This window comes from Augochlora pura, chromosome 4, assembly GCF_028453695.1.
Source record: "Augochlora pura isolate Apur16 chromosome 4, APUR_v2.2.1, whole genome shotgun sequence".
Taxonomy (NCBI): Eukaryota; Metazoa; Arthropoda; class Insecta; order Hymenoptera; family Halictidae; genus Augochlora; species Augochlora pura.
Window position 1 is genome coordinate 2,453,583 of NC_135775.1, and position 26,154 is coordinate 2,479,736.

At 42.9% G+C, this 26,154-nt stretch overlaps 2 protein-coding genes across 14 annotated transcripts in view; one reads left to right on the plus strand and one right to left on the minus strand.

Moving 5' to 3' along the window:
* Positions 1-25,420, plus strand: part of LOC144469198 (zinc finger and BTB domain-containing protein 6) — a 33,400-nt gene extending 7,980 nt beyond the window's left edge. For 3 of the 13 annotated variants that reach the window (XM_078179183.1, XM_078179185.1, XM_078179184.1), the window contains exon 6: positions 8,727-14,947. In XM_078179183.1, the coding sequence (XP_078035309.1) occupies positions 8,727-9,310 (584 nt within the window). In that variant the 3' untranslated portion in view covers positions 9,311-14,947. The other 10 variants (XM_078179187.1, XM_078179188.1, XM_078179189.1 and 7 more) reach the window with 6 other exon arrangements.
* Positions 24,511-26,059, minus strand: Nedd8 (Nedd8 ubiquitin like modifier). Its single transcript, XM_078179207.1, has 4 exons — positions 25,898-26,059; positions 25,803-25,820; positions 25,380-25,492; positions 24,511-24,819 (listed from the first exon to the last, which is right to left on the minus strand). The coding sequence occupies exons 1-4, from the start codon at positions 25,913-25,915 to the stop codon at positions 24,732-24,734; spliced, it is 237 nt and encodes a 78-aa protein (XP_078035333.1). The 5' UTR covers positions 25,916-26,059; the 3' UTR covers positions 24,511-24,731.
* Between the last annotated feature and the right edge of the window lie 95 nt (positions 26,060-26,154).

Genomic DNA, 26,154 nt, shown 5'->3' on the forward strand with positions numbered 1-26,154 from the left:
CCCGAATTACCCATTGCTGCGAACGCGCGCGACGTCTGCCGCGACGGTGCGCGGGTCATGGCGGACCGTTGATAGCGGCCGACGGCTGACGACGGACGGCGGATTGGCGAACGACGGAGAAAACCGCGCGATCACCGGTAAGCGCCCCGCGTTTCATGTTGCTTCCGACGCGTAAACTCGGCGGCCTTTTTTTGTGTGGGGGACTTGGCGAGCTTCGATCTACTTTTCGGTGGTGTGCAGCTCGGTGTCCGCATTGCCCTCTGTCTCTCTATTTCATCTGATCGGACTTGTTCTACTTGGCTTGCGCTTTCTAGCACGATACGGGGAACGCGACGGCGGCAAACAAATACGCGAGAGTCCGTCGGAGGAATCTCTCCGCGAGAGTTCGTCGGAGGAAGCTCTTGGCGAGCGTCCGTCGGAAGAGCCTCTCTCTGTCAGAATTTCTCAGGCTTGTTTTTTCGTCGGTGATACGGGACGAAACGAAACGATCGGCCAACGCGTTTACCGACTGTTAACTGCTCCCGACGCAAGCGTTTCGATCGTAGACTTTTTCGTGGGAACGTGACGATTTTTTCAGGAACATTGTTTGTTGTAGTGCCTTTGCACTGTTTTCGGATATAATCAATGTTATACTTGTCGAATAAGACGGATCAAAATTCGTCGTTTAAGAATTGACAAAATAAAGAAATAAAATTGATCAAAAGTAAGCAATACGGAAGAATGAAATATTTTTGGTGTTCAAAAATAAATAAAATGAAAAGATGAAACATTTTTGGCGTTCTGAAATAATCCAAATGAAAAATGAATCTTTTTTGGTGTTCTAAAGTAACCAAAACAAAAAGAATAAACATATACCTTATTAAAAAGTGAACAAACTAAAAGTAAGAAACAATTCAGTACTCGAAAATAATTGAATACGTCTCGTTTGACAAATATAAAGTAAATCCTGCCCCATCGCAAAAAATCGCGGTACAGTTAGTACAAAAAACAATCGAAATGCTTGCGGTCGTGCTCCGGTGTCGTATTTCGGCGCGTCCGTGACGAGTCCTCGCGTCACGTTCTGTAAAGACACGTAAAGTAGAGGTAAAGGTAAAACAAAAAAAGGTCAAGGTAAAGGTAAACGTAAAAGAGGTAAAGGTGCGCGACAGAGAGTGGTTAAACGCTAGAGGTGATCTTGTGTGTTTTGTTGTGTTTATTTGTAGAACGAGCAGAAGATACCGCCGGTGGCGGGGGTGATGGCGGCGGTCCTGGGACCGCGGACCTCTTTACGGACGATGACTACGGTCAGTCCACGGACACTGAATTGTTGTTCCGCTGTAAAATTTGTTGGAAGGGTTTCAAGCACCCGATGTCGTTGACACTGCACAAGGATTTGCACACGGGGCAAACCAGGTGTCCGATCTGCCAGCGCATCTTCAGTCGAAGTTACGACATGAAAGCGCACTTGCTGCGGATCCACAAGTTCAGCGCGTTCAGCATCACCCCGAGATTGAACCTTCGCAAGTGATAGAGAGAGAGAGAGAGAGAGAAAGCGCGCGCGTCCCGTCCCGCTTCACCGCGCGCGATCGAACGATTTTATTTTTTATTTTTTTTTCGACGACGGCGGTCGCATCATCGTCGACGAATAGATAACACCCGTCGCATCATCGTCGACGAATAGATAACACCCGTCGGAAGAGAAACGTGCTGCGATCATTTTTTTTAACGCATCGTTTCATCGTCGCTCGCCAGACCCGCCGTCATCGTTCATCCACGACCTTCTTTCTCACGCCTGCTCTTCTTTACTCGTACCATTTTCTTTTTTTGTATGTGATTTTTGTTCTCCTCTTTTCTTTCTGTTTGTTTTTATACCTTAGTCTGACACGGAGCTGGGTAATATTTACGGAGAGAACGTTTCCGATCTTATTAACAATAATCGGATTCCGCGGAATTCCACGGCTGAACAATGAAATATATATTTTATTTTGATTACGTGAAACGTGGTGTAGGAGTGTTTATATTTTGACGATCTACGAGTTGAAGCGTAAAATATATATTTTATTTCGATCACGCGGAAGATAAAATGTTTCCTATTTTTAATAACGGTAAAGCATAAATACTCAACGTAGTTCTTAAGATGAAACTAAATTATGAAAATTGATTAACGCGATGACGAGAGAAAACGAAATTTATTATGTGATGCAAGAGTATTCTATTCTTTTTGAAATAATTTTACTATTATAATATTATGATATAATATACTATATATGATATTATCTAACATTAATTATAATACTTAAATCAAGTGATTAAAAAAATCCGTACTACGAGACAAAAGTATTTACAGTGCTTTCGAAATTAAATACTATTTAAAATATTATCTGATTTGCAATGAACGAGATTTATTTTACTTGTAAAGTAAATATTCTCAGAAACGTGTGCACGATGTAAAATAAAATATGTATTTATTATCCGTCATTTCAAACGCTATTTTGTCCAGCTCTGTCGGTCTTATTATACACTTAGCGTATAACGTTTCACGCGGTTGAGCCTGTGAACGAATTCGACAAGGTTCCCGCGCTTAAGTCGATCGAGAAATACTCGGCGTTTGTCGCTCAATCGGACTCGAGGCAATCATCGTTCCTAGACGCGCGCGTGTGCGCCCGCTTTTTAATAGACTGATATACGGCAGAGAGAACTCGAGCAAGCATGGTGCCATCGACGAAATACGGCGCGAAAACACGTAAAGTTCCTCGCGAGATGTCGCGTACGAAGTGCCTAGAGAATAAGAGAGTAAACGAACAATACGAAAATCGTTCCAAAACCCGCGGCCTTATCGAATAAGATGATTCTCGTCCGCGCGTTCTCTTTCGATACCGTTTGTTCCGTTTCTCTGCGTTTGTCTGCTTTTTTTACTATTCTTTTCTTCTCCGAGCAAAAGTTAAACGGTTCTTCCTCCGAACGATTCGCGGCGATCGCACCACCTACTTAATTAATTAAATAATTAACGTAAACAGCATGGACACCGTTGCGGCCAGCAGGCGCGAATGCGAGCAACGAGCGCGCGTCGGCGCCAAAACACGCTGCGTTATTATTCCGCTCGATCATCGTTATTATGTTTACGCGGGCAAAACGCGATCCACCTTATTTATAACGCAACACTTTTATATCATTACAGGATGATTTGTATACGATTTTGCTAGACGAGGCGGTTCTGTCTCGCAAGGATATTTTGCCTACTCTGATATTTGATTTACTGTTTAGGAAGTTTCAATAAAACACTCCGTACAATATACATGTATGTGCGTCCTTTTTGTTTCACTTCGCTTCTAGCTTCCAGAACTCGTTACTCTGTTCCAGGCGTGCGCACGTGCTCGTCTGGGCACGTGGTAATTTTGTGACCGAAATTTGGAATTTGTCAAATATTATTTTGTGGATAGAAGTTTCAATTGATTACTTTTAATCTATCTTTTATATGTTAATTAGTTAATCTCTTCAGGGATGAATTTCTATATCAGGGAATATTATATTGTTTTGTTGTATTTGACAATTTTATTTAAAAATCCTAGTTTGTTTGTTTATTTACCTACGCTGGAGAGTACTTATATTTTAATTATATCAGTTTATTACAATTTAAACTTTGAGAAGCATTTTTTAAAATTTTTGGAATATTTTACAGTGTATAAAAATTCGAACTGTGATTAATTAATTTTATACGGCTCTTAGCAAATCGCGTCCCGTTATTGTGATCTGTAGGGGTACGATTTAAGTTTTTAAAAACGTTGATCATGGTATTTGTTTGATTCTGGCCAAAATTACCGCGTTCCAGACAACTGTGCGATGTGAACGTGGCTCCCCGTTTGTTTGGCTTTAGCGGTTTCGTTGATCGTGCTTTAGCGGGATCTTGATTCGCGCCGGTATTTTAGTTGACGCATTTCTGTTTTCTTATTTCATATTCTCTCCCGGTATTATTTTTACATAACACGCGAGCATCGCTTCGGCTCACTGAGGTGGAAACGCTATTTACTTATATTTAAAACATTAAGAATCAATGAAACCATTTTTGAAAATTAAGTAGCAGAAGTTCGAAGTTTAATGTTCATTTATCTTTATCGTAATTTGTTTACCTTCTTACGCATGTTTCCTGGTTATTGTTCATTGTTCGTTCATTGTGAAATAACAAAATCGTGGAATATAAAAAATTTGGAATATAAAAGGAAGGGGTTTAATATTTGTCAAAATAATATTGGACAGCTTGGAAATTTAATTAATACAAGTAGAAAAGACGAAACAACATCACGTCGAGATAACAGAATTATCGTTACTATTATTATTATCTTTTTATTGTTATTTACACGTAAGCGAAGACATCGTAAAAGTAGATAGCGTTATTTACATTTTCAGAAAGAAAACCGTTTATCATTGCTGAACAGATAAAAGGAGAGTTGCAATTGTCAATGGAGATTGTTGGAATAAACTCACGATTGTCTGAAGCTGGATTACATGATATTATATCGTCAATTTATTTGTTTATTTACCATCGACGAGTCCTCCCAATTTCTTTGCAAAGACTCTACACAATTATAATAATAACAGTAATGATAAAAGTAACAAAAAATAAAAACAATGATTATAATTATTATATTGTTGTGTTTACAACGCAAACGTAAACACTGTATCACTTTTGCATTAAATGCTTAAATCCGCAGTGCACCGATTAGATTCCAAAGCACATTAATACTCGAAAACGTTCAAACAACGCTAAAGACAGTTTCAATAAAACATTTACAATGTTCCTAAAGATTGTTTACCGACACTAAAATTATAAACGTCAACTTAAATACCGCCACGATTGTATACCGTGTGGGAGTGTCGTTCTTGTAATTTGGTATAATTGAAATGGATGTTTGTTATACTTGATCACATCACTCACCGTTCGAAAATTTAAAGAAATAAATAAATAATAATCACTGACGATGATTTTAATTCGCAACGATTTCGAGATCGACCGCTTCAAGATCAGTCGCGTTCAAAACGAACAAATATCAAAGCCCGTATTAATTTACGGCCCAGGTGCCCGATTACCTGCGACCACATAGATCTCTCATTATGGGAACACATTTGTGACTGTCCTCCGCTTTATTCGGCGCCGTGAACTGGCACCTGACCTAGACCAAACCCAACTCCCGTCGCTTTTCGGCCGTCGAAGATCAGCCGAGGATCAGTCGAGGCTCATACGTTTCTCGCTCTCTTTCTTCTCTCTCTCTCTCTCTCTCTCTCTCTCTCTCTCACTCTTTCTCTCACTTTCTCTTTCTCTGTCGACGAGTCGCCCATTCCTGACCGTAACCTGATCCATCGTAAACATTACGTGGGAACGAACGAAAAGCGCACGAATGTAAGAACCGAGAGCTAGGACACGAAAATCAAAATAAAGACAAAAACCAAAAAACGAGCACTGCGACACGTGAAGCAAACTCTCTCGTGCTCGAGGCATAAAACCGACAAACCCGGCGAACCTATATCACATAAGTATGAAGCTGTCCTGTGTGTATGGGAACACTTTGGATTCTGTGCGCAGAACAGCACGATACCACGCCTATTGGGAATCATCGTCAACAGCAACCGCAGCATCCGTGCGAGGAACCGCAGCAAGATTACCCGCAACAACAACAACAACAACGTGACCAGCAACAACAGGATCATCTACAGCAATTGCTACAGACGAGGGTCGCGTACGAAAGGATGAGGCGTAGGACCAAGCCGCTTCGCGACGAAAGCGGTCGCTGGGTGTGCGACGTCTGCGGTCGCGCGTACAGCCGCGGCGACTCCTTGGCCCACCACCGTAGCATACACAGGGGTGACACCGTCTGCCCGATCTGTCAAGTGGTCTTTACACGAAAGTACACGATGCAGTGCCACATGATGAACGTGCACGGCGTCAAGTAACACGAGACCGAACGGAACCGCAACGACGGATCGCAGACCTAGGGACAGACACGAACAGTTCCGCCCCATTATCGGCGCAGAGGAAAGGGTATTCGCCCTGTATCGTAGCCTACCTGCGCGAGCAGTACTTGAAAAGAAACCGAGCCGAATTGTCTAGCGTTTTGGATCTCAACCGGTGCTGCCAGGGAGTTGATGGCGCGTTGATAGGAGACGAATAATTGGACGAATATATATGCGTCGCGCCGAAGTGCAGATCTACGTGACGATCTAGTCCACTTTGCGGTTGACGACGATGCATGGAAAGCGTATACACTCTTAGTCATCAGTCCCCGAGGCAGCGCTGAAATCTCAACGTCGAAACGAAGCGGCTTCGTCGCGAAACAAAGCGGCGTTCCATCGCAATAATGTTGGACCGTCGACGAGCTCGGTTTCTTTTCGACTGCGTTTCCTTTCGAAGGGATGTCCCTTCCCCGAATAGACTGATTTATCCCGCGATTTTGAATGGAAACTGCTAATTATAAATATAGAAAGGTCGTTGATCGACTGTCACGGTGCTACGCGCTGTTAATTTGCCCGCACAATTGCTCCAGGGCCATTGTTCGAGAACGATTCGTCGCCTTTCGTTATCGCTCCCCGGGGACCGTGTCAAGGGACTGATACGGGGCCAGGATTGAGATAGGCTAATAGGTGGAAGAGAGGAGAGAAGAGGGGGAGTACGAATACGTGTACAGTTTGTTGCGAACACGGCGGATCGTAGCGATACCGCTTTGTAATTCACAGTGCATTTTGAGAAATAAACAGAACTAGGAAAATGATTTGTGTTATTTGACGCGCGGACACGGAACGACGGAGTTCACCGGAACGGATCGACCGAATATCACCGTTCGACCCGTTCATTCTCTGTATCACGCACCACCCACGCTTGCATTACATAGGACGCGCAGCGGCTAAAAAATAGAAAAGAAAGAAAGGAGTACATGATTGTCGGTTCACTGCGCACGACGAACGTCCGTGATAGAACGAACGTCTTCGCGGTGACATCCGCAAGCGTTCGGCCGCCGCCGTATTTGAAATCCGCGCCGCGTTGAACGCGCGCGTGCCGCACGGTCGCCGCAATCGCCAACAGACGTTTACAATGATGCTTGATGTGTGATTTTGTCCTGTTTTTATTTATTATTTTTTTCTTTTTTTGTTCGACTGCATTGGCGGATCTAACTGCAACCCGATATCGACGCCGCACACTTCTTCCGAATAGAACTCTCTCCAATACTACTGCATGAATATTGAATATTCTGTTGTTTTTTTTGTACGTAAACGCACACGTTGTTTTTTCTTTCGTGTTCTTTTTTTTTTTCTCTATATATATATTTTTATGTTGTCGTTGAACGTTTCTGTTGTACATCCGTATATCCCGGATTACCCACAAGCAAAGTACCCCCGCAGAAACTCTCTCCCCACCACCCCACCCCACCCCACGGAAACACCCCTGTACACAGAGTAGCATGAGATATCGCTCCAACCAGTTTTTACGATCGCGTGTTTTATATATACTATATATTATATACGTATACATATGTATATTATATCGCATCGTGATTGCTCTTCCTTGTAATACACCAATTGATCCGTGTGTGCTGCCTTTTTTTTTTTTCTTTACTTTCTTGCCGTTCATCTCCCCGGTATCGTTTTCATTGATATCGAAGGAGACGTAGTAGTGAGCGAGTGAGAGTGCTATATATAAAATAAAGAAATAGAAAAGAAAACGTGTAGATTAGGGAAGTGACGCGCGTGTCGGGATAACGAAACACGAATTAACGAGGAACCCGTGACAACGATCGTATTAGAGACGACAAGTAACTGCAATGATAAAAAAAAACAAAAAAACAAAAAATACAAAAGAACAAAAAAAGAATACAAAAAAAAAAAATTAACACACACGCCGCCGCGTTTGAGAAAAACCATGTGTGCGTGACATTGTCGTGAACGTTATTATAGCTTCTGGTTGTTCAATGATGAAGCGTACGCGTGGCCGACGACGATCCTACGGAGCGCGGGCAAAACGAGGTAAACGGAGACAAAATACAGCAAACAGAAATTCGGACACTGGTTTTACATGTCACGGATCACGGACGCAGACACGACACGCGACACGTACCTTCTCTCAAAATGTTGGCATTCCTTTGAGACTTTATACAATTTGTACGATTTTTATGAAAATCATTGCTATGTGGTTTTCTTTTTTTTAATTTGAATGCGTTACCAAAAATTCAGGGTAGAGAATTGTATAATATTGGCGTCAGCAGTGTTTTTATTAAATAAGTCTTATGAAAATTTGCATTATTCTGCAGAGCATTTCTTGTACGATAATTATTCCTTTAATCATCATTAACGAGGCAGTATTAATAGTAATACTACTGAGAATAATTATTATTTACGGATAAAAGTAACCATCAGTTTACCCTGATTGATTACAATTAATTGTATGTGTTCTCTAAAATTGATTGACGATCACCGCCTATAATCCGAGTATATTGCAGACATCGCGCTATCGAATCACATTGATATCGATGACAGTACATCTGCGACTAACCATGCAGGATATTAAAAAGTTTCGGTCGATAGCGGGCTTCGGCTGCTCATTAAATGAAAAATCGTATTTTCGGCCAACATTTTTGGGAAAAGGTATCATTGCGGTGACACAGAGAGACACGACAACACGATACTACGCTAGGGTACCGATACACCGATGAATCGGGCATCGGTCGCACGCACTAGCACATGAACGTTTATATCTGATTTAGATTCTCGTACGGTGGTCATCGAACAGCCGTCGCATTCGTGCAAACTCTGCGGTAAAACGTTTTGGAATCGGGACTCGATGTACAAACACATGAACATGCACAAAGGGACGACACAGTGCCCGGTCTGTCATAAAGTGCTGAGTCGCACGACCCATATGAAGAGACACTTAAAGAATCGGCACGGCTGGCTTGGGATGGGGACGACAGCCGCCGCCGCAGCCGCAGTCGCGAACGCCGCCGCCGCCGCAGCAGCCGCATCCACCGGTGGGAACGCCGCGGGCACGGTGTCTGGGACGGTCGCGGGCTCCGGCGCCGCGGCCGCGTCCGGCACCGCCGCCGCGACGAGCAACGTCAACGTGAACGCGACCGGCGCCGCAGCAGCCGCCGCGAGCGTCGTCCCCGTCGACGCGTCCGCCGCGACGCCCGCCCCGCTTCCGCTCACTCCCATATCCGTCTCCTCCGCGGCGATCGCCCGGCAGAACGCCGGTAGCCCCACCGACGGCCTCGAACCGAACGCCACGTACACAACTATACGCATTAGGGAGAGCAGCGTCGAACGAATCACCTCTAGTCCTATTCCTTAGTGCGAATTTTATCCCTAAGCCGACCACTACACTACACCACAACTACTACTACCAACACCACCACCATCACGACAACAACCGCAACCAACAACAACGTAGAGACGCCCGTCGACGTTACAGAGATGGTATAGTCCACGTGTCTGGACACCCCGCCCCTGTTCAACCCCCTTAGCGGAAACGGTTTCGTGACCCGCTTCGACGAACGTCCGAACCGCCGGACAGGTGCTGGCCCGTCGAGGATCTTTGAAAGTACTAACTTATTTATCGGAGTCCTTAATTTACGGGGACCACGTGGCCCGTTTTATCGTGTACATAACGTATGCTCGCAACCTCGATGGAAAGACGCGCGCGAAGACGATGACGTTCGTCCTCGATGGGCTGGACGAGGTGCAGCTGGTTCTCCGAATTAAATAAATGGACAATGTTCGACGGGTCACGAGGCCTCGCCATGAACGGTCATTTTCTCGACGCTTCGTAAGCTCGAACACTTTCGTCGACGACACCAACGCGTCTCATTTCGAACCCGTTGGTGTCGGCCCCTCCCCCGTACCTTTTCTTGTATTTTAGCGTTCGATCGCCGTGTATTTTAAATCGCTGCCTCGATCGTATTTGTCGGTGCACCGGTTTCAGAGGATGAACTTATTTGCGAGACTATCGAGACGATAGGAACCGTAGGAAAGTGGAGGACGTCGGACCAAGGGTCGATCCTCGCGAACCCGGCGCCGAAGAAAAGCGTTTCTATATTCCTTGTACAATCTATTCCACTCTAGTCGTCGACGGGACACCTATACTCGTGTAAAAGATGCCTGTCTTACGCTGTACGCCCTAGTCATTTGCGCGTAAGCGCAGCGCGCGCGCGCGCGCCTACCTTTATGTATATGTGTATATGCATGTAAGAAAAGAGAACGACGAAGAGGAGGAGGGAACGAAGAGAGAGAGTGCCGCGCGAAGAGAGTTTACGAAGATAGAGAGTCCGGATCGGGGACGAAGAGGAGGAGGAGGAGGGATGATGGATGTGGAACCGGGAGGAGAAACGGAAGACGAAGATGGCGGAGGCTCCTAAGTAAACGATTTTCTAACCAAAGACATACAGACGGGAAGATTACACTAAAGAGGCAAATTATTTTATCTAGTCAAAATGAGTTCGGTACTTAAATAGCGTTTAAGGAGGAATGTGCATCTTTCTTCGTGCGAACACGATCGGCGAGAACGACCGTCGTCGAGAACGATCCCGCGGGGACGGCGCGCGAGACCGAGAACTCCGCGCGAACGTCGTTCAATCGGTTCGATCCGTGGCCAACCGATCGTTTCTCTCGGCCGGATCGTTCCGTACGATTCCCAGGCGATTTCCTGGGAATCGCGGGAAACGACGAGACCGGGTCGCGCGCGCGCGCGCACCACGCGTTAATCTATTTGTTTCTTTTTTTTAAATCCGCGTACGATTTTACGCGGACGGTGCCCACGTCGGAGGACGAACCACCGATTCGTTTCGTTTTAATTTCGTTGCCGCGGAGCGTCGAACGTCACGACGGTGCCAAAGACGAATCGCATCGAAGTGTATGCAATTTACACTGCAGTACCAAAGATCGTGCCATTTTTCCCCCCCCTTGATTTACGTTGTTTTAAGACGAGCGGCCGCGTGCGTTGCCCGCGCCGGGTAAATTCGGCCCGCGACCACGTGGTCCCTCGATAAACATACTCATGTATTTTAAATTTAAGCACGGCGTACCGCCGAATTCCCGCGCGCGTTGCACAAGCGCGCGCGCGCGTTTCATCATATATATAATACGTATATACACCCACGTGCGCGTGCCTACGAAAGAATTTTATTTTTCGTTTATATATATATATATATATGTTTATCCGCGTCGACCACGCGAATGTTAACGCTCCACGATTATTTTTTATGTTACAATCCTCTCGCTCATGATTTCTTTTTTGTTGCGCTCTTTATTGTTTTGTTCAGTTTTCTCTTTTAGTTGGAATCTTTGTTTTGGTTCGCCCTCGACGGCGTCAGAAACGATTTTTAATCCAAAGAGTCTTGCCCACGCGCGCGTCGACGACGAGCCCGGAGTACTCGTCCCCGGGGCCTTCCCGACGACGATTCGCGACGTCGACCGATTCAACACTTTAAACCGTAATCGTTGGAGAAGGTCTACGCAAGGAGTGGGGTAGCAGACGACGCGTGAAATTATATTAAATTAGCTAATTAATTATTGCGTTGCAAAAATTGTACTACTATATATTGGAAAAACACGTAATGATTTTATTGGCCAATGATTCCGTACTAGCGAAGCGACAGAGTCTTACAATGTTTAACAAGTAGACGCGGCGCGTCATTGCGTGGCTCTCCCGCGCATGTGTCGCTCTCCCCTACTCCTCGCGTAACCTTTTTCTTTGTACACCGAATTTCGGCGACGTCAGCCGACCTGGCAACGGTCGCTAACAGGTGCATCGATCACAAGCAATTACGATATGCTGGAATAATATTTTGGCAACAATATCGACCGTGGAAGGCCCCGAACTTACGTCTTTAATTTCTATCGTGCAATTATTATTACAAAGAGGCTTAATTGGATCGACGAGGGAAACGATCCACCGACGACGCGAATCTGATCTCTTATCCGCGCGGTTCCCTTTATCGGATGCAAATCATTCGCTGTAATGCCAAAGTCACGGAACGTTGCCGAAGTCGCGTTGCAACGTGTCCCTGGATAATCGTACCATGTATTCTGTATATGTATAGTATATGATACACACAAGTATATAGTATATGTATAGAGAACCGCGAGAGCTTGATCGCGACGTGACCAAGTACAAATCGAAGCTAGTTTAACAGAATTTAGAAGCGCGCGCGAGGCTCGAACGACCCGGTGCGCGCGCGGAATTAACAAACAAATATAATTGGTGCGCGTTTGTTTAATCGACCTATCGGTTCCGCGTGTCGAATCGTGTGACGGCGTGGCGCGACGATCCGGCCGTGTACGATTCGTTTTCTTCGAGGCTTTTCTTTCTTTTTTTTTTGTTTTTTTTTTTTTTAACGAAACGGCAATATCTTCCTAAACCAGCAAGGATCAATAGGGCTGCTTTTGCGTTCATATTTGCCATCGCATGCGATACCGTTTCGTGCTTGTGTTCTACAGTTGCGTCGCACAACTTGCACGTTTACAATTTTATCATGTAATTTCGACGTATTTTTATCGGAATTAGCAACACTACGCTAGTGGCACGAATCAATGTTTAGTGCGACACACACGGATACATTAATATACACGTTCACCCTCGCTCGCACTGCAGGACGAACACTCATACATAAATAAATACATACGTACATACATAAATAAATAAATACACACGTACATTAATAAATAAATACATACATACGATACAAAAACAGGCGCATACTCATAGACGGAAAACATACACAGTTTGACGCGTAAAACGGAAGCATACACACGCGCGTACACACAGAGATATATACAAATGACTATATTTCTTTGTACGTTGATTCTACTTCTCTCCTTCTTATCTTCTTTTTTTTATTTATGTTAGCTTACGTTTACGATGTAAGTTCGTGTTCTTGTGAAGAACGGGGAAAATACCATAGAGATGCATACCCGCGTTTATTTACACACGTATATGGTAGCCGTATATTTAATTTAATTTAAAAGGAAAAAGAAAACGAATGTGCACATTCCTCAGAAGCCATAATACAAATAAGTACAAGATTGCCAATTATTACCTTAGACGAATTGATATTTCTTTCTTTGATTATTTATGGAAATAAGAAACATTAACATATATATATATTATATATATATACGTATATATAAATATATATGTATAAAGACATATATATCTATATATATAGAAATTATATACATAAATCTATAAATATATCTATGTATATATATATATATAAAACGGAAAGGTATATATACATACATATATATATATACACACAAAAATATTATAATATATCATTACGTAATCCTATGTTTGGCTTATGCGAGTTAACGATGTAAGTGAAACAAAAAAATTTATGTGTGAATAAAGTTTAAACATGTGAATTGAACCGAGTAATTTTTCTTGAAAAAAAAAAAAACGATCTTCGACACGTTCTCGTTCAGAAATTATCGTGCGCCGTAACAATGTTGTGTGAACCGGTCGTTGTTCTTTCTCTTTGCGGAAATTAACGAGAGCGTACCGTCGAGTATAAAGTGTAAGTATGCGATTGGCCGGACGAGGCTCGAGATCGTTGCGACGAAAACGCGCGGACCACGAAGCCGACGATGCGACGATCCGTCGACGGGACATGCCTCTTTTGTCTCTCGCGGAAGAATGCGCCCGGCGCGATCGCCGGGATCAATGAAATTACCGAGATCACGTGGATGATCAAATTAAGAAGTTTACTAGATTAAGAAATTACCAGATTACGAAGTTACCAGATTACAAGACCGCAAGGATTACGAAAATTACGGGATCCCCCCGCCGCCCCCTCGGTGTGTACGGTGGTTTTGTTCGAACGGCGGCGTTTGTCGCAGCGCGGCGCGAACGGGTTTCACCCGCGCCGGCCAAAGCCCTATTCCGCGTCGCGTCGTTTCAGACTACGCTTGAATAAATCTTCACGCTTCTCACTGCCACGTCTCTCTATTTTTCTGTTCGATGTTGGCACACTAATAGCAATCGGGACGCATATTCGCCGTCTGAGCACGGTCGATGATGATCATGATCGTTTAGATGTCACGTATAGATAGATATTCGAAGAACTAGTTGGAACGCTGACTATTCGGCTCGAACAGCGCCTAATTTAGCGTTCTGATCCTAACGAAGGAAAATTGTACAGTAATACTTCGACTCCTGCAGGATGGTTTCTCCTCTTTAAGGATGCTCTTATGCTTCTTCGTTTCACTGTGAATCTTAGCACCGAACCGTCAGCTAATCAGATAAAAAAAAACTTTACAAAGCGAGCCGCGGGTTAAAAAAAATTGCAGGAGTCGAGGTATCACCAGCGTAGCCAGAGAAATAAGTTACGCTAGGAGTGGGGGCAGACAACGCACGCGTGGAAGAGTCTCTCATCAGCGTGGCGCCATCTACCGTGTGGCCATAGCAATTAAACTGCGGATTTTAACATTCAAGAAAAATCGAAATAATATAAAATCGCAAAATTGAAAGGAAATTAGAAGAATTTAAGAATCTTGTTGCATTATTTTCAGCTTACTACAAAACAGGAAAGACATTTTCATTTAATTTACACTGCTTGCAATTAACTTAGACATTTTTTATTTTGCATACGAACCGCAGTCTAGCGATAATTCTGAGCTACGATCGGACAGAGGCCTTAGGTCTCATCCCCATCGCAGCTCGGAATTATATCAACCACCCGGTAGACGCGCCGCGGCGCTGTGCGCGACTCCCGGCGCATGCGTGACGTATTCCTCATCCCCCACCCTTCGCGTAACTTATTGTCCCGGCCACGCCGTGGTGTCGCTGTCCTCGGTCGAAGCACAGGTAGAGCAAAACGTGCAAAATCTAGTCTGTGTTACACACGTGTTACTGTCCCCCCCTCCATTGTCTGACTGATTGATCAATGTAATTGATTAGAAACCAAGGAAAATGAGGAATCGGCGGGTGACGTGGCTGTTAATGTGTTGCAGGGGGGGTGGGACGCAATCGGAAGCATGTTGGCGATACAACTGGTCAAGTGGTGATGCAGGGTCCAGGGCGTTTTTCGTGCAGACTCTGCGGAAGCGTATACAAGCACCTTGCTTCGCTGACCCAGCACCTTGAAGTGCATCGCAACCAGACAACCTGCATCCTATGTCACACCACTCTCAGTCGTAGAACCGACCTGCGGCGTCACATGCGTCTCAAACATAACATGCAATTGCAAAAAACGATCCAGAAGCAGCGCAGCTCGAAAAACGAATTGGACTCGTAGATTTCATACGTGTTGATGCGCCGAGGAACATGCTTCTCGCTCCTCCGCCCTGGTTTTTCTATCCTCTATCGGTTTTTTTTTTTTTTACTTTCGTTTCCTTTGGTAACACCGACACGAGTGATCGCGCGCGCGCGCGAGCGCGTCGCCTCCACCCACCACCACCGTTTTTACCTACCACGCTCGGTTTCTTCTTTTCTTTCTCCTTTCCGTTTGCCGCTTACAGTTTACGTTCCATTATTTTTTCGTTCGCGTCGAATACCAGCAGCAGCGACAGCAGCGACAACAACGGCTACCAACGACCTGCAACAAGCTACTACGGTACCACACACCGTCGTCTCCGACGCTTGCGCGTCCGTCGACTAAATTGCCGAAACCAACACGCCGAGCCCTATCCACACGGAATAGACAGTTTCGTTGCGATGGAAAAACCGAACAACCCTCGACTGGTATTTATACACTAGGTACATTCGGTGACTGCAATATTAATTTGCGATTCACGTCGCGTTGAAACTTTCATTTTCATTTTGTTGTATCATAGCCAGGAAGCAAACTTAACGTTTATTAGAAACCTACCGAGCTGATATTTTATTATATTCTCTCGTCAAATAACCGAACTATCAAAGACGTTTATTTAACAGATATTTATTTATTTATTTACTTCTCGAAATAGATTCTAAAGAAACGGCGAATGGTGTCGTTAGTTGTTTTCGGCTTTTGTTGTAGCAGTTATCGGCGAAAGCGGTAACGCCAGTTTGTTTGATTTGTGGCGTCAACGCGAGACTCGTACCTTAACTACCGCGCCTATTAAAGCTTACGCAACCATTGTTAGCGGGACGTTTACTGCGTTATTGTCGACCGAAAAGTGGTAAATAAACGATTGTTCTCACTTCGCGCAACGGTGATAAAATTAGATGAAACAGTAGCGATTGTATTAAGAACGTTTCTATTTTTCTCGTAATTATATCAACGCTACAGATGATTAAATAATTAGTAACAGACTCACAAACCGGTAATAGCAATAATTAAAGCAGACGGGGCGAAATATAGTGCAAACATAGATTTTATTGCCGTATAAAAATCAACAGCGTGCGAAAGTGTAGGACAATTATTTCAACTAAAATAATTTTTCTGGCTTTTAGTATTCCCATTTTATATAACAAAATTTATTGCATAGGGTTAACACAGGTTTTTCATCGTTTGTTATTAACAGAGCTCGGTAGGTGTATAGATAATAACAAGTTCCGTCGCAGTTTTTATTCGGCGTCCATCGTGACTCCCCGTTTCTCCGGAAATCGGGTACCAGTGGAGGGTTGAGCTCGCCCGGTAGACTTTCCACGAAAAACTGTCCGTGCGAAGGGCGAACGCGCGATCGATGCAAAGAATTTATTTCGCGGTCGCGCGCGTCGAAGACGATTGCCTCGGGACTCGTATTCGCGACTTTTCGTTCCGGACCACCCGTCGCGCGCACGAAATCGTCGTGAACGTCCGCCGCGAGGATCCTTGGACCCTCGACGCAGAATCACGAGGACAGTAACATAAGACTTAATTTATTTAATCGTTCACCGATCTCAGACTCGTAGTGTGCAACGTCCAACAGCGTGTACGATGCTTATTTACGCCTGTTCACCGACGCGATCGACCGGACCCACCAATCAGCCACCCCGTTTTTTTCGTTCGCCAACCCGTTCGCGGTCCCGCCGCGAAAGATAACACACGCGCGGCCGCGTCTGTTCAAAAAACCGGCGCGAATCTAGCCTCACGCGAACCCGGAACGATGTTTTTCTTGTTTTTAGTTGAAGAGCGCGCGAGCTCATCCTCGATTTCGTATCGATTCTAGTCATTAATGTACGCCGCTTCGTTTGCTGTACCGCCGTTTTGCCGATAGAAAGCGCGTCCGGATCGGCCTCGTCGCGGGCGGCGACCACCAGATTTTGTCCGATCGATTGTTTGTGCGTTCGCGAAGAAGAATTTAGGGTATTATACATACACGAGTCTCTCTCTCTTCGAGGACCGTGGGCCGACACGATGTGAACAGTTTGCTCGACGAGCGATCGTTACCAATGACGCGCAAAACGAATATTCTACGTTAGTTGACAAATAAATAGCGTATAGAGACTACATTGTGAGATGTCCATATCAATAGAAAGAAAGAAAGAAAGAAAGAGAAAGAGAGTGAGAGTAAGAGAGAACGATAGAGACAGACAGAGAGAAAGGGAGAGTGAATTACAGTGTTACGAACGCGGGTCACGTTTTAATAAAAGAAGAAATAAATAAATGAGAGATCAATCGGAATGTTACACCGACTCTGTTTACACGTCCGTTGTTCGCACACTCGATCTTTTCGTTTGCGACCAAGATGGATTTTAGCTGCTTCGATGGAGCGCATAGAACAGTGCCTTACACTCGAGATATAGTTTTACAGGATTTACAGTATTGACTTTCCAGATGTTTACCACAGTTGAACGCGTATGAGAGACTATAAAGAGAACCGAACAGATTTCTTCATTCCTTCGTTTCCGATTTTTTCGCCGGTGAGCTTTCGTGTAAACATTGTCTCTGTGTGTGTAAGGGTTTCTAAAACAACGCTCGAGAATGCAAGAACAGAACTTTTCGCGGATCGCGCGTATCCGGTGTGTGGAAGCTGCGAATCCGTTCTACGGCTACGACCCTTTCGTTGCTTGCTCCCCATCGCCCCCCCCCCCCTCTAATGAGATACCCCGTTTCCCGCGAGAGACTTTCGATTTCGATCGAACAACTTTCGACTCCATTCTGTTCCGACAGTTTAATCCTTTACGTGGCGTGCGAAGGAGAGAGAGCTGAATCGTTCTCATCCCCACTACTGTGATCTTAAAGATTTACTTCCGACTTTGTCCGCTAGGTGGTCTGGGTAACATGAGTACTGTCGGTGACACTTTCTTTGGTGTGTGCGTGTAGCAATACCATGAATTTAACCGTATGGCGAAGCGCGCGTGTCGATACAATTTTCAAACAGCTGTCATTGCAAAAATAGCAACGCTATGGGCACCTACAAATTTGAGGTTATAATTTGAACCTTCTAGAACATTGTCTCCTTTGTTAGATCTTAATAGCTTACTTTTAAGTAGCTTAAATTAATTGTTGACTTTGGGGTGGAAACTGTTGAGTCGTAGAGTTACAAGCGTTGTATCTAAATTTTAATTTTGCAGCAGCCCTATATATAATTATAAACATTGAAAATAATAAGAGGATTAATAGGTAATAAAAAGTGGATTAACTTTGGTTTAAACAGCGAAGCTTTGATATTATACAAAAGAAAATTAATCGTAAAGAATTGTATGGATCTAACCGAGGCTAGAATGAGGCTTATCTTATTTTTTTGTAAACAAATTGTGCAACATTTTTGATCCAGTAAAGGATCAAATTTTTAACAGTTTAAGAAGTAATATATCAAATAGTACCGATGTTTCGCCAGCGCCTCTCGCGGCAGCCCGCGGAAGCAAACTTTAAGCGTCATAGAAATTTTATGGCGAGGTAAATCACCTCTCATTCCTACGCCAATGTCCTTCGAAATTCGCTCCAACACCAAGAACACGGGACGCGTTGGATGATCGGAACAGATTTCGGAAAAGCTCGCAGATTCTCGCGAGCTCTCTTTTTTTGAAAAGAAAGAAGCTCTCTTTTGCGATCGTCCGCGATTAACGATCGATTGAAAAAAAAGTCGAACTTTTTACGTATTTGGCTATATTGTGTACCGCTTTATTGCGATTCGTTCGATTTTCCAATGATCAACGTTGCTTGAGAATCTTATGCTATAAGTCCTATGTGTACGTTGTTATATTATATCCAATAAATAAACAATGTTTCATTGACGTGTAATTGATAATTACGATAATAAACGAAAAAAAAGAAAAGAAAAGAAAAGAGAGAAAAAAGCACGAGCCTATAGAAGAAAGGTTCCGAAAGTTCGATTTTTCTTTACGTTTCTCTTTCGATTAGGATCGGCAGCGCTGTTATTATAGTTTCGAAAATGATCGATTGTACGCGCGCAGCGGTCGATTTTTTTTAAAAAATGGGACTTCATAAATCATTACGAAAATGTCATTATCGATTTCTATTTTTTTTTTATTGCTAAATCCATGTGGTTTGTTATTAGAGGGTCCGATGTTACGCACAGTACAACATTGTCTCTCGGACAATAGAACTGAGAAACTCGCAACAACTCGCCAGCTATTTTTAGATTATGCGGTTGCTGGAATAAGAACCGCATTATTCACCGCAAGAAAGGATTCGCTCTAATTAGATTCTGATAAAGTTATTTCACTGAAATAGTTTCCTACATCACAAGTATTTATTGGTAAAACAAAACAGTGAAGAAATTGAAGAAAACTAAAAATGTTGACACATCAATAAAAACTCATTAAAATTATTTAAGAGAATTACAAGATTCTACTTCGCGCCTATGTATTGCAATGCAGACAGTTTTTACTTCGCACAGCCTAATCCGCAGCCTAATACAGTAAAACCACGTTTACAATTATTTAAACAATCAGAAGATCATTTTGGCAAGAAACACGATTGTCAAAAAATTTAAATAATCTACAATTATTTCAGTGTTCGTAGTTATTAAAAGAAGCGAACGTATAGACAATAATAAATCAAACCACGCAGCAATTTTCCACTCTCTGACTTTACTCCCATCTTCAAAGAAAAATCGACCGCCGCCCGCCCCGTTCCCTCAGCGAGCAAAACGCACCGCGCCAGAGTTCATTTCCTCGTTCCCCTTGCCGAACGATGCGTTCGTCGCAGGATAAAGCACTTAGTCGTAGGATTACGTAGATTAAAAAGCGTAGTTGTTCGCTGTTAAGAAATCGCACGAAGCTTCGTTGAAGAGAAAAAGGCTAGAAAAGCGAGCGAGCGCCTGAGAAATCGAACGAACGTGTGGGAGAACGAGAGAGAGAGAGAGAAAGAAAGAAAGAGAAAAAAAACGAGAGAAAAAGAGATAGAGACAGAGCTACTCTTTCCGTGCAATCAATCGCGCCGGATTCGTCGCGTTGTAATTAATCGAATGTCAAGCGGACAATGTACTTGATCGGTGCGAGACGTTTTTCTCTTAGCTCGTAATTACTTAGCCCGTAAGTAAGGTATGTAGAGCGACGGTCCGTAAGTTTGTATCGCGCCAGCGTGGGACGTGGCCAGGCGAGCGATTTCGGCGATTTTAATTAAAAAACATGAGCCTGGCCATTTTCACGGGCGCGCGCGCACCGTCTCTCGTCGTCGTCGTCGTAGTACCGATATCGAACGACGCTTCGTCCGTCGTATCCAAGAGTCAGTGCATTTACGAGAAACGATCAGTTTGCAACAAATTAACGAACAAATCGTCCGCCGAGCCGGATTCAGTGTTCGCGAACGAGGCATGACACGGGTGAATAGCACACGCATTACACACAGGACAGACAGACACACACACACACACGGTATACTATATATATAATATATATAATACATATATTTCGGTAAGATGTTTTTTTGTTCTGACGCACCGCGTGCCTCATAGTCTCCCAAACTTCTTTGGCTCGCAGCATCCTTTGGAGATCCCGTGAATCTTTTGCGCTTTGCCTATCTCGGGGCGGTGACAGCATTTTCCAAATCGAGGTTTGATTAATAATCTAGGGCTTCTTAACCGGTTAGCTGTTGCAATTTAAAACCGCGTGAGCTACTTTTTTATTATACCGTCGTACATGGTTGATATTCTTTGTGTTTCGTTTTGTAGAGAATTTTTAACACTTGGCCAACCGACTAACGAGTCTTTTTCGCTTCGAAGTCGCCGCTTTCCTCTTAGCAACACGTTATTCAGTTAGATTCGAGATCTGGTTCTCCGTTGTGCATTGCAATAAATGCATAAAGACATCGGCCGTGCAGGTTATGTCAGGTTAATCATACGCCGTGCAATGATATTCTTAAATAAAGCGCGAAATGGACGAGGAAAACAGTGTTAAGTTTACCGGAATGCTGCTCTTTTTAACGCAGTTTTAATCTACGTAAACGATTCGGTGACTGTAAAATGATCTGTACAAAATTTCTGCTTCTTTACAATTGTAAAATGGGGGGATATAATTACCTTAGAAAGTAGTTGATCGATTAAAAAGCAGTTTTACGAGGTCTTTGTGGCTTGTAGTAAACATTCATGGTGCACGCGTGGTTGGCTAAGTGTTACAAGGTTTTTCCGGGTTTTAACGTAGCCTAATGGTTTCTTCTGGGATTGTTATTTGGACGTTAGACACATCGTACGCTCGCAGCGGACTGTTGGGAAACTATGACGTACCAAAAAAAAAAAAAAAACGCGGAGATCGCATAATACGACCGCTGCAGAGACACCGTCGACAGTCGCAAACTTTTCGTTTCGTCACGAGAGATTCTGTTTACGTGTACGTACTTCATTGTGAGCTTGTAAGTGAACTTCAAAGGAGAAGCGGTATAAAGAAAACTATGCTTTGAAAATGTTATTACAGCAATGTAAATAAATCGATTTACAATGGATGATTATCAGCATTGATGTTTTTCACGGAACGCGGAGGACGTCGCGGGACCGTACACACACGGTTGTACAACCGTGCGCTTCGGCGTAACTTTTAACCCTTAACGGTCGCACTCGCTCTTAGAGAAGCGAAAACGAGAATTGCAGTGGCTGTTGCGTTTAACACGAGAACTATAGATCCAGTCAAAATGACAGATTTTTTCTTTTACAGTTTTTGATATTGTAAAAATATTTCCAGGAGAAATCTTTAGATATTTTTAAATTTAATATACAGTAGTCACGTGTTTAAGGCTCGGTGGTTCCAGTGTTAAATGCCATATCGTGTTCGTTCGTCGTTCTAGTACAATTTCCCGTTAATACACTTATTATTTAATCGTTTCTTATTTATTCGCTTATTATTTACTGTTAGCGTTAACAATCCCAGCAAAATCGCGAAACTTCGAGAGATAAATACGGAAATGAAATTAACAGCAGCGAAGAGGAATGGAAGTTCAACGCGAATGATCTGAAACGTTTGCATCGAGGAGTCTGGCGATAAAAATATATTTTATTATTAATTCATATGAGGAACAAATTTAGAGTCTGATTCTGATTGCGAGAGTGATAACAGCAGAACGAAGAAAATATCAACGCCTTTGAAGCAGTGGCGACGAGAATTACCGATTGGAATGAGAATAATGGCGTTACGGATATCGACAATGATTAAGAATAATTTAACAACGATACCATAAATAATATATAGTAAAGGATACGAATGAATATGCGAAACATTAAGTGGCACAAGTTCGATCAACGAGATTTTATTTAACAAAAATTGTTACCTGTATCTGCCAGAATATGTTTAAAATTGTGTAAGAGTTCGACGAACGAAACGGAAAAGGATCAGCGACAGAAGGAAATGGAAGAGACGTGCCGACAGAAATAAAGAAGCCAAATTTTCCCGCATCAAGGGACCGCAGTTTCCTGTCGAAAAATGTCATTAATTATTAGCAGCCTGGATTGATAAAATGGGCGGCGTTACCTTGCTCAACGCTTGGAGTTAATAAATTAGAGATAGAAACTGCGAGTGAAAAAAAAAAACACGAAAAGTCCTCGACGCTGTTGCGGTTCGTTAAAAAATATTAATTTTTCAACTTACAGGTAACATAGAGACGCAATCACAAAGCCAACATAACATTCCCCATATGAAGGACCGACTCGATGGGAGTTTACATGTTCTTCGCTCGGGTAAGAAAAATGATTGCCGGGTATGTTCCGACAGAATTAAAGGCAGAAGACGAACCTCTATACATTGCTCGACGTGCATCGGAAACCCGCCGCTGCACATTGGCGATTGCTTTGAAAAGTATCACACTATGCTTAATTTCAAGCAATAATGCCATTTAGGAAATAGAAGCATTTTAACACCTTGGGCGAGCAGCGCCAGGCTTTTAGAAATCAAATTGCTGAAGGCTCGCTCGGACCTGACGACATGATATGTGTATAGAGTCCCCCCAAGGTGTTAATACCATTGTTTCACATGCAAATAAATCAATTCCATAGATACTCTTTTTCTATTTCTTATTGTCACAAGTAGTTTCTGTATAAATTCGATTTGATATTCTCTCGACCCTGCTGACGCATACCGCAATGAAACGGTATGGATAGCTAAAGATTAACTATGAACAAAACCGCGTCGACCGTTAAGGGTTAATTGGTACTGGCGTCTGACAATGTTGTGCTTACACGTTGCGCGAATCTGGGAACCTGCACGAACAATTCTAAACTAATTTATTGCTCGCGAAAACACACCGCTGAGATTCTTAGATGCTAATCTGGATCAACGGATTACGTGTGTTTGGCTTTTTTCGCTTGTTAAGTTCGATACATAGTTTACGACCAAACACAGGTAATCCCGGATGGGATCGTTAAGGATCGTTGATTTATACGGGCACAGTCTAAGAGTCTCGGTACGTCGAAGTCCTCGTTACTTCGTACCGATTTTATCGAATGAATCAACGGAGATTGCGTTACAAACAATAAACACACTGACATCGTTTGCTTCAACATTTTAATGATTTTCCTCCTCGTTCGAGTTACAATCTTGCATCGATAGGTGAATGGTAGTGATGCACTTAATGGCTATTGATATTATTTTTACGTGAACGATGAACGATCGTAAAGGTAATTTTGATAAAGTGACACGACCGAGGCATTTGAACGGGACAAAAAAGTTCGAATAAGAAATAAATAAACAAAAAAAAACAAAACTATTCTGTTCGTTATATAGTGTTAGTTATAAGAAGAAAATGAATTTATAGAGTTACACGCAAGGACACCGGCATGGAGTTTGCATTCGCCAGGATCATTCTGCGATAAATGCGGTATTTCGTTTACGACGCAGCACGCTCTCCTACGGCACATAACATCGAAACACGAAGAGACACGACCCTCTACCGCGTACTGCAACATCTGCGAGCGATTTTTTAAAACAAAGTGGAGCCTGGCCACTCATAACAGTAAATACCATAGGAACTGAACGAGTCGGTAGCGACGGTCCTGTGCGTTGGTTGATTTTCCGTTCGATCGCGAGTTGGAGATTGTGAATCGAAGATCATAAATGGCAGATTTTTAAATTGCGAATTGTTTTCGGATCGGGTCTCGCTTCTGTACCGGTCTTTCAAAAGAGGCGACACACGCATTCGTAGCGCAAACGGATCCTGTCGAGTATATCGTATCGTCGAAACATGAGAGACATCAGGGCTCTACGGATGAATTATTTTATTAAATATTTACTTCAATTCTAGATGTAACCGTTCGTTAATCATATTAAGAAACAAATACGATCGTTGAGTCCTTGCAAGCACAGCGCGCATGTAGTAAACGTTGGAAAATATCTGAATATTTTCGTGGCTGATCTTGTACATTTTTATTTTTATTTTTTTTTTTAAAACGTTCGTATCAGCGTATCAAACTGAGGAATGTCGTTATTGTAAGCCTCCCCTCAATGCGAGTACCAAATGCAATACCGATCCACCTTGAACTTTATAGTCTTGCGCCGTTTTGTCATCGCTCCTAGAAAACAACAGAACATTTATTTATACCCGACCCACGTTATATATTTTCCCTGATATATTCCATGAAAACAAATTTCTGACCACGCGCGAAATCGACTATCCCAAAGACACAAATACGTTGCACGGTTTATGCAAATTATATAAGTTCATTGTAATTATAAGATGCATTTGATTCACAAACAAACAAATAAAAAAAATTTAACTTGAATAAATAACGTTGAAACATCGTGATTGATGGAACAGGGACATGGAGACCGAAACCACTATGCGAGTCAGGTTCAATATGGACTACGGAAAGTCACTTTCCAGAGTACGTTCCGTCGACTCCAAAGAAGATGAACGCTACAAGAAGATGTAAGGTTTGCGCGACTAGAGGACTGAGAAAGGAATCTCGTTACTATTGTGCTTTTTGTAATGTAGGATTATGCGTAACGCCTTGCTTCAAGGATTTTCATACAACCCTTGACTACAAATAAAGCAATCGATGCCTAATTCTCTCTACAAAGAACATGTTTCTCACACAACTGTATAAATATTTCTACTTGCAATTATACCTACATTTGCTTTCCAGAGAATATTAATCGTTGCTGTTGCGGAGGTATACCTTCCTTCTCTTCTACCCTCTCCTTGATCCTTTCTACTTTATCTGTGGGTTCAATATCTATTTCGATCTATGAGAACAACAACACTCTTGATAACTGTAAGCCTCGCAAGTTTGCCTATCTTTCAGAAAAACACTGTATTTATATAATATAACGTTATAACGACACACAATGTATATAAAGAACGTAAGCTCGATGAATCGATTAGTTATTAACAATACGATAGAACGTCAAGTTTTCTATCTCGGATAATAAAAACAATGTTGCTGAAAAAAAATGATGTCGTTACTTGTTTCCGAGATGTACATTGTTAAACATAACGGCACGTTCGTAACAACGTATCAATGGAACGTTTATAATATTTTTCCAAATTACTTGCCTCTTTCCCCGTGAGAGTCTGAAACAAGGTTAGAATACATTTTACAATGGAACCGTAGAAATTGTAGCTCGAATTCCGCCGGTGATCGTTCTTACCTTCACTTTGATCAACATCTTTCAAGCGTTACGAAGTAATTGAGTAATTACTATGAGATTATGATTTAAATATTGACACAAACTTATACCGCAGATCACCTGTACCTTCAATAAAAAATGCTACTTAACTATAGTCTGTCGAGGCCAACCGTGTCTCCATCTGACGGCGAATTGTGAATTGAGAAACTAAATTTCGCACGTACAGAGCGCCATTTGTAACCATAAATACATTTTATTGTAGACCAACTACTCCATGC